Source organism: Lepeophtheirus salmonis, chromosome 6 (assembly GCF_016086655.4).
Source record: "Lepeophtheirus salmonis chromosome 6, UVic_Lsal_1.4, whole genome shotgun sequence".
Lineage (NCBI taxonomy): Eukaryota > Metazoa > Arthropoda > Copepoda > Siphonostomatoida > Caligidae > Lepeophtheirus > Lepeophtheirus salmonis.
The window spans coordinates 53,091,796-53,101,749 of record NC_052136.2 but is presented as its reverse complement, the minus strand read 5'-3'; the positions used below and the strand labels follow the sequence as shown (position 1 = coordinate 53,101,749).

At 29.4% G+C, this 9,954-nt stretch overlaps 1 protein-coding gene across 1 annotated transcript in view; it reads left to right on the top strand.

Annotated features, from left to right (window-relative positions):
- The first annotated feature begins 1,223 nt into the window (after positions 1-1,223).
- ptc (protein patched) overlaps positions 1,224-9,954 on the top strand; it is a 34,104-nt gene continuing 25,373 nt past the window's right edge. The window contains exons 1-2 of the mRNA XM_040714513.2: positions 1,224-1,651; positions 2,952-3,144. Of these exons, the coding sequence (XP_040570447.1) occupies positions 1,463-1,651; positions 2,952-3,144 (382 nt within the window). The 5' untranslated portion in view covers positions 1,224-1,462. The remainder of the gene's footprint in view (positions 1,652-2,951; positions 3,145-9,954) is intronic.

Below are 9,954 nucleotides of genomic sequence, written 5' to 3'. Positions count from 1 at the left end.
TCTTCAACCCCATTTATAGCAGGCGCTCTTAAAGCTTCGCTTACACGATTTTAGTATTACAATGCTTATAAAAGGAAAAAACGGTTTAACGTGTGCTTTTGCTACTTTTATGTCATTATTTATTCAGTCGAGGATGAGTTAACATCTCCCTTTAAAAGAAGAATTCTCGCATACCTTTGGTTTAAATGGTTTTTGAAATGCATAATAAATGAATGTATACGTTATTAAATATAATCAAATCTAAAAAGCTCTCTTCTCTAAAAACAAAGCTTTTCTCCCCTTCCCCCCGCCAAAAAAAAAGAATACAGGCAGCTGATATTATCAATGGTAAAGTTTAATAAAAACATATTTCTCGATCCTGCCTTCTCCTCGCACTCTTGCACAAATCTCATCCCTCCAGTCATTGGTGATATCTTTAGAGGAAAAAGTTTTTTTTTGCAACTAAAATTGGACAAACATTGATCTCGTAGCTATTGTTTTGTTTCAATAAATGAACGAATAAGGGGAAATAAATTTACTATTGAACGAAAAAATTTCTGAAATGAACGAATCAAAGGAAAACGTTAGAACGGTCTCAAGGCTCCTATGTATTCGGTGGCTCTTTAGCACAAAAACAAGCTGGAATAATTTCCTAAGAATGGAGTCTTGATTACATTTTTCCCAACTATCGTTCATTTCTACCAAAAAATTATTCTGATTTAATCTTTGGGAGACTATGCGATTGCTAATTTAGAATAGAAAAAATACTCGTCAGAATTAAATAATAAGAAATTGATAAATTTTACGTCATAGGATTACATATCAGTAGTTTGGCCATGTGTTACAACTTGAAATGATGTAGGAGATGCTTTTTATTCAAAGGTCTTCCATTACAAAAGACTAACGCAACCTCCTGCATTATAATGATCACGAAAAAAGAAGACAGAGTTTGTAATTTGTGGCTGAATGTACATATGTATTGAATTCATGAGGTATTCATAGCCCAGTTGGCCTATAAAGGTGAGAAATCCTCATCCCTTCTATATTTCTTCTTTTTCCCTTGTGTATGTAATGTTAATACAATGAAAACAGAATGGTAAAAAAGGAAAAAAAAGAAGAGCGTACGTGAGGGAAGAAAAGGAAGAAACATAAAAAGAAGAACGCTCCCATACGCAAGGAAGGAGGGTCCGTGATTGTTTCTACTACTGCTGTTGGGAGTGTGCTCCTTTTTCTTCTTCTTTTTTGAGTCAGTTTTGAATGCTGTTAACATGTTAGTTATTAGATATATCTCCATCAGATGAGGTCCCCCCTGTTATTTTTTTGTTTTGTGATTGTTTTTATATATATTATACATATGTAAATATACACAACGTAGTACTTAATAAATAACCAGTGATGAGTTCCTATAATCAATAATAATATTAATAGTTAAATATATTTTACCTTATTGACAAATTATCAATCAAGAAAATATCAGCAGAAGATGGTGTCTGTACAGCATAGTGCCTCACAAGTGGGTACATCTCATAAATCATACAAAAAGAGGAAAAAATCATCTTCCAAAGGTGGAAAACAGCAGTCACAACACCACCCATCCTTACAACCTCATGAATCTCTGGTTACGCGAACACCGTGGGTGGATGCGGCTCTGGCCTTGGATCGAATTCAAAAGGTAATGAATGCTTTTTGTCTCCAATTCTCAATTATCTTCTGTCAACGGACTTGTGAAATATTAATGAAAAATTGTGAAATAAATAAATAATTTTTTTTTGTCATTTTCCGAATTTCATTTACTATTAATTTCTTAGATTGCTTTTTTTTCTGATCGTTCAACTTCCTTCCCCGAGTTACTAATAGTATTTATTTACACATTAAATGACAAAAAGTAAAATAAATAAATAAGCATAGAAATTGAGTCATTTTAACAAAAAATAAATACGTTTTTATTTTTATTTTTGAAGCTGTAATGTCTAAATCTTTTTTTATTATAAAGATATAACCATTCCCGCCTCTTCTTTTCTTATTATTTTTTCTTATTAAATGCGTTTCTTACTACCTGGCTATATGTGTATATATCTCTACTCGTTTTTTTTTTTGGTACCCTCCCCATTTGTTGAGGAGAATAAGAATAATAATAATATCACAGACACTCTTAGGGGTTGAACTTCTCCTCTTCTTCACACCCTGTTTTCCATCCCAATGGAACCCTAACAATCCCTAATGGGTTCTTTTAACTCCAAATAATAAACATAAATGTGCTCTGTGTATGTTCCATGCATAGATTAGCAAAAAATGACCTTAGATAAACACTTGTCCGTATATATAACAACCGGTTTGACTATTAGAATAATTTGCTGTATCTATTCATTAAGTATCATACATGTGTATTATCTTAGTGATGATTAGGTATACCATGTCTCGGTTTGAGATCGAATTTTTGTTTCAGTTTGGTTCTATGTGATTTTTATAGACCAATTTGGACTAATATTTCGCTACAGACCGCAGTTTGAAACTGCAGACTGAAATTAAAATCATAGACCGAAATGTCATTATGCAAAAAAAAAAGATCACACAATCACCTTGAGATCAAGGCCAATCTAAAACGAAGTACTGAATTAGTTAAAATTATAACCGACTCCCAACACTAGTAGTTCCAATGTAAATGCAAATATATCTACTCTGTACAAAAGACAAATTAATTAATTATTTTAAAGGAAATTCACTAATTAGTATTTATATGATAAGGACACATTTTTTTAATAATAGATTATTTTTGTTGGTATTTTAAATATTTATGACAAATAGACTTCTTCCCATTTTTATTTGTTATTTTGATACTATTTTAATACAGTTGAATATTATTTTGAATACTTGCTTACATAGTTAATGCTTCTTAATATTGCTTCTAAGAAAGAAAATTTAATAGTTTAGATGTATATATATCATACTAATGTGTGTGTATTTTTTTTCAGGGTAAAGCCACCGGGAACAAGGGAGCCCTCTGGTTTCGCTCCAAGATACAAAAAGAACTCTATCAGCTCGGAAAATTTATTCAAAAACATCCAGGGAAAGTGCTTTTTGTGGGATTTTTAATTCTTTCAGCACTCTGTGTTGGCCTTAAAAGTGCTAAAGTTGAGAATCGTGTTGAGAAACTCTGGGTTGAAGGTAAAGAAATAATTCTTTTTTGTTTTGTTTTATTATTATTATTAAACTAAGGAGAAGGAGGTTATTATGATTAGTGTATATATTGTGATGAGGCTCTTCCGGTCGTAGTGGTATGTTGTAGTGGTTTACTGTTTTTCTTCTTCAATGAGTGTGGATATTATCCATCATTATTTTCTATAATAATAATAATTGACTCCTATAAACCATGCTATTATTATTATGTTTTTCATTCATCACATCCGGACCTGATTTTAGTGGGTTTATTCTAGTTATGTTGTTTTTCCTGGCTCCTCCAATCTCATGAGAGGCGGAGTAGTAGTTCCTTGGATCGTTTCTGAGTGCTAAATACAAAGACACACATATTTTTTGTGTTAGTAGTGAATTTCACTCTTTATACAAATTGCTTCGTCAAAGAAAATCTGTGTTTTTTTTCTCCTTTTGTTACTTTCCTCATAAAAGTTGCTATCAGCAGGACGTCTCAATTCTATGTATGTCTATAGTAGAGTTAGTAACTTAAAGAATTAGCAATTTTTTACCCTCTCCCCCCCCTCTTTTGAGAAAAGTATATTTTTAATGTTTCTTCAAACAATAACAACATTCCTTTCGTGGTTGCTCACATCTCTATTAACTCCACTTATCAGCAGAAGCGGCTCAAAAAAGTGATTTTTCTCTTCTTAAATGTTGGTACAAAGAAGGAATCCCCGCTAATAATCTTGAACCCTCGTTAAAAACAAAATTAAAATTCTACCAAAATTTGTTTTGTGTTTATTATTTTATTTAATAATCTCTACATGTTGTGACTTTTACCATTTGACAAATTTATTTATCGTTGTACGGAACATAAATATTAAATAGATAAATAGAACTTGTACGAGAGGTTATTATTTTACCTATGGGTAGAAGGCCTTAAGAATAGTAGTACACATCACCTACCTTCTACCAGAGTAGAAACTTCTTAAATACCTTGAGGATATGATAAAGATCTTAGTGCTGATGATATGTGCGACTATGTAGTTCTAACAACATTATAATATGTATAATGGAGATGTTAAAATACCTTTGTAGTTGTTCAATTCTTTGTTCTATATATTATTATATACATCTAATTTCCACAATAGGTATTTTTTGGCTCTGAGGACGCCATTTTTTGTATGGAAAAGTAATAAAATCATGTCAACAGTTTTGTATTTTTTTACTTGTGGAAATATCATAATTTATTTCACTTTTAGTGCTGAAACTAACGCCTGAGTGACTTCCCTCCACACTCCATAGATATATGGATGTATGTATATAAATATCTTCATCTTCATATCCGCTTAAAGTTTTTTTTTCTGTGTCTGGTGAATTATGTACATACTATGAGGGAAAAAACCCCGTCTTGTCGACACATAATGAGTTTTTTTCTCTCTCGTTCTTTTGACTAATAATCATGTCTTGTTCTATGAACTACTCGGAAAATGGAATGAATCTATTTATATACACACATACATAATTTAGGGAAGTTAATTTAGTAGATGGAAAAGTAGTAGTAAAGAATTTGAAATAAATAAATAACGTAGTAATTTTACAGATTTTAATTTAATTTATTCCATTTTGGAACATAGTTTCCTCCTTTTTGTTTTATTAATTTTTGGAGTAGAAGTAAATGGTTTGTTTGCATATTCAAGTTCTATATATAAGGGTATACTTATGTTGTTATGATATGCCTTGACCAAGAGATCTGACTTGATGAATGGGCAACCTATTTCTCTCTCTTCTTTGTTTTGACGATATTTATGAATGTTTTAAAACAAAGAATAAAGAGAGAAGTTACGATGTTTTTTTTTTGTATTCTTTAAACAGCAGCTCCACCAACACCATTTGCTGCTCCTTCTATCTCCTCCTTGTGTGGTCCAACTGAAAATTGAGACGTGAAATTATTATTACCAAAAGGAAAACAAAACGAAATAAGTGTCCGTTACGCTCTTGCTTTTTTGTTTTTGAATTAACAATAAATAAGAATTTATTTTTATATACATATAATATATTTATGTATACAGCAGAAACACTTATCTCTTAAACAAGAATAAGTTAGTATTCAAACACCATCCCCTCATCAACAGCCATAAAAACATACGTATAACTATAGGCAATTTTTTTTACAATTTTTTTAAATTATCAATGTAATATCCATTAACAGAATTCAATTATAATTATGATCTAATTACCTTAAATATATGATATTAAGCCCGTGAGCGTACGTGTATAGTCGTGATTAAGAAAGGGTATATTTCTGAACAATATCAATGATAAATTATAAAAATCTAGTTGTTTATTTTAATGTAAAGTACTTAAATACATCGGATAATTCTATGTGATATTAATGAGAAGCATCCCATACTGAAAATATGTTTACAAAGAAGTAGTCAGTTTTTTGTCTCCAATTCTTAGTATAATTATATTTCAAGCCTGAAATTTTGATTATTTTACTTATAATTAGTTGTAAATGACACTGTTTAATACATTTCTAGCAAAAAAATAATATTAAAGGGGTTTAATTTATTACTCGTAGTAAAATACGCATTTAGACATAAATTCCATTGCTACAAACCTTTTTTTTATATCAGAACACAGACCTACACAAACTATAATTAAAAAATGTAAAGTAAAAAACTGCTTATATTTTCATTAGAAAACTTGAAATCGATGTTTGCATCTTATAAAATTACAATTCCCCGACATTTATAAGTTTTGACAAGAAGTATTATTTCATACATTTCGATGATAATAGTGGAAGGTGTCGAGGTTATCGGATCAAAACTACGTTTGTTTGTTTTAAATGCAGTGTAGGGGCACATCCAAAATTCTTTGAAAGTTATCGCTTAGTGTTAACTAAATTCAAAATTGTTAAATAGATTAATTCAAAATATATGAAATACTATGTAAATAATCACTATTTGTAAAAGAAAAAATATTTTTTGACCTTTTCCTTTTGGTTTTTAATATGAAATATTGTTATGTTGATAATGCCGAACGCATATTCAAATATGGTATAATTATCTCGAATATATGGTGTCGTACAAACAATGAAAATGAAAAATGTAAATTAAGGGATTTACATAAGTATGTAAAAAATATTGAATGGATTCTTGAAGTATGTCACCCTACTGCTCTAATGGGTTGACTGACACAACCTCATATTCGTTCTTTTGCGTCATCCATCGTTTCTAATTGATTGATCAAAATTATTTTTCGATAGTGTTTAAACATATACTTATAAGTTATATACATTTTAAATCAACATTGCTTGGCATGACTTTTTTTTTTTTTACTTTGGGCGTCCTTAATTGCCAAGTTTTGTATATCTTTTTTCATATTTTATCAATTAAGAACTTTATTCTCCTCTGTGTCTTGATCCAAAAATAACAACCAAGTTTACTCTCTTGTGTGTTTTTTTCTTATTTTTTTTTTTCTTTGTAAATGTTCATCATCATGTCATGGTGATAAATCAGGAAGAATCTGTCAAAAATTGGATTATGCTACTATTTGATCGATTTTTTATTGTTGTGCTCCTTAAACCCTTGAGGGAGTTTCATTGTTAGTTTTTATAGCATGTACCTTCTTAAAAATATATTTTTAAAACAATTGGCAGTTTCTTATATCAAATTAGACATGTTTATAGTCATTAAAATACGCTAGAAGGTCACGATCATTGCAACAACATGATTAAATTATGACTCCACAATACTTTATTTGTTACTACTTCAAGATATTGTTTCACCTCTCTACCCCTTCAACACTTATATGTTCAAATACCTTAATTGATATATTCTAAAAGTTACCCCTAGTGGAGTTTTTTTTCTTTTTTGTTATTTAATTTCGCATTGCGTGTTATGAAGAGGTTTATAATTACCCCTCATATACATATTTACACCTTCATTTTACGTTACTGAAAATGATTTCTTGGAAAGGAAGAAAGGAGCGGTTGAATTTGTATTTTTTTATTGAGGAAAAATAAAAATTGAGGGTAGTAAATGATTTTAAAGACATATATTATTATTAACAGTCAAACTTTGTCTAACAGCCACTTGTTTTAAGTGTGTCACCACACTAAGTGGCCATATCTAGTTTTCAAATTTATAATTGTTACAAAATAGATAACATTTTTTAAGCGGTCACGTTTTCAGTTTATCTAGACTAACCGCTTAATACAGGTTTGAAGTTATAACCAAAAAATGAAATGAATGGAATACTTGTGATGAGAATAATGCAATAATTGAATGCTCCATAGATGGTCAATATATTAACGGTTACTAATTGATAATATGTATATATTATGCGGCACATTATCAGAGTTGAGCAATTTAATCTAACTTAAATTAGATAAGTTAAGTTAATTGTGTAAACAGTGTTATTTTAACTTAAACATAACAAGTTAATTTTTAATTTATCAAAATTAACTTTTAACTTGTTAATTTTTTAAACTGCATTATCCTAATTTTAACTTAACTTGATTAAGTTAATAAGTTAAATTAAATTTATTTTGTTATTCTGAGTTAAAATACTTTAAGTAACCATTAGTTCTCCGATAATTTAGTTAAACACTGTGATGACACTATCTGTTTTATTAAACTTTTTAACTGGGTCATTCCACATCAAATAGATAAAAAAGATATTTTCTCAGTGTCGTAGAAAATGTCGTTTTTATATTGTCTCCGATATTTTTGTAATTTTACATATAGTTTAAAATTAGATAGGAGCTCAAAAAAATGAAATTTTAGCTGTCTTTGACTTCCATTTTAGTAGTAAGTTGAATTTGTATTTTTTTTCTTGATTGTTCCATTGGGAGTGCAGAAAATTTCAGGCAGAGAGACTGACAGAATAATCTTTATTATAAATCCTTGATAAAACTCTCAATGAAATAAATTATATAATTATTTTTTAATATCAAAGTTAATTTTAACTTAATCAAGGTTGGGTGAGTGAATCTAACTGAAGTTACTGTAAAGTTAATTAACTTAAACTTAACTAGTTAATAAAAAATAAACTCAAAATTACCTTTAACGTAACTAGTTAATTTTCCTATAGTTATAATAGTAATTGATAAAAATGAAATGACATCATCAATTTAAGATATTATTGGCTCTGCTTGCACAATTTACAACTAGTACAAAATCGCAAATTGTACACAAGGTATAGATATATCGACATATCAATCTATAATTTCATTTTTATAGACTTTATTTGTTCTGTATTTGTGTGTGTAAATTTAGTCAGAAGATCTTATTTTTTTGAATAAAATCAAATTTGTATTTCTTTTTCTGTAACCTTGAAGTTTTTTAAGTAAATCACATCCTACTGATTTTATAAAGTTGATATATATATATATTGTGAGGCATTTTCTTAAACTCCAAAGAGAGATCATCTAAAGGGATTTTCTTAAGTCTTTTTTAAGAAACACAATTTAACGGATTTAAATTCTATTTATATGCTCCTCTATCTTTTATATTATATGTGTATAATGTATACATTATTATTTCATCTCTTCTTACATACATATGTATGTACATCTTGAAATGAAGAAGAGGAGGAAGACATCCCCACTTGGTGTGGGGAGGGGAGGAGGTTGGCGTTTTTATGATTATTGAGGTCTTATTTTTTACGATGATTCTAAAATCGTTTAATATATATACTATGCCTTAAGCAGTGTTGCTATTAAGATCTTATTATTCACTTGTTAAAGCACTAAACAAAAAAGTAAGCATGGCTTGTAAGAGTAGTATTGAAAGTAACAACGTAAGTTTATCCGGGCGTCATATGTTCTCTTTCTATTTCGAAATTGGAGACAGTGACAGCGGATAGTTGAAATTCAATTATCGCAGCCTTTTAATGATAAGGAAATATATAAGGATTATATTATATTATTGGAGTAGGAGAGAGATCTCGACTTTTCTAGATTTTCGGACAATTACCACTTTGGAGGATCATGAAAGTAAATTGAAAGACTCATTATGTGGAGTACTTTGTGAGTTTGTCTCTTATAATATATTCTGGGGAGCTCAGAGTCGATCCGTGATCTGAGGAATGAGGCTGTATGAGATTACATCTCATTAAGTAAAGCACAACGAATTGTTCTTGTACCATTACAGTATAAATATGGGATGAACGTAATAGGTATGTATCATGGAGATGAACTTCTATGTCATCAAATCCATTAACTATAAACATACATGAATAGAAATATAAAGTGCAATGATTGGCTAATCCTACGTGAAAACTTATTTGAGTAATTTTTATCGATTGAGTCGAAATCCCTCTCCTCCTACTCCAATAATAAATCCTGAATTACCTTATTATTAAAAGGTTGCGATAATTGAATTTCAACTATCCACCGTCGCTGTCTCCAATTTCCAGATAAAAAGCGAAAATAATACCTAAGAGCAAACTTATACAATGTACCCGTAACAACAACACCAAATAGTTTTTTAAAAAACTTGTCTAATTGATGATGTTCGTGCATGTCTCGTGCGTGATTCCAAAAAAAAAAAGACAAATTATCATTTTTTGGGCGTTTAAAAACCCAAATAAAAATATGATTCACACTTGCTACAAAAAATATATATATATACTAAAAAGTAACAAGTGGACTGTTGAATTTTGAACCTTCATGTTTTTTTTTTTTCTTCTCCTAGTACAAGTTTTGTTGTTCATTAAGAAGTTAGTTACGAAGAAATAAATAAGGATTTATAGTAGATCTTATTTTCTTCATTACTAAGGCTTTACATATTTAGTAATGGTTTTGATATTATAGGTATATTATGTAGGTAATTC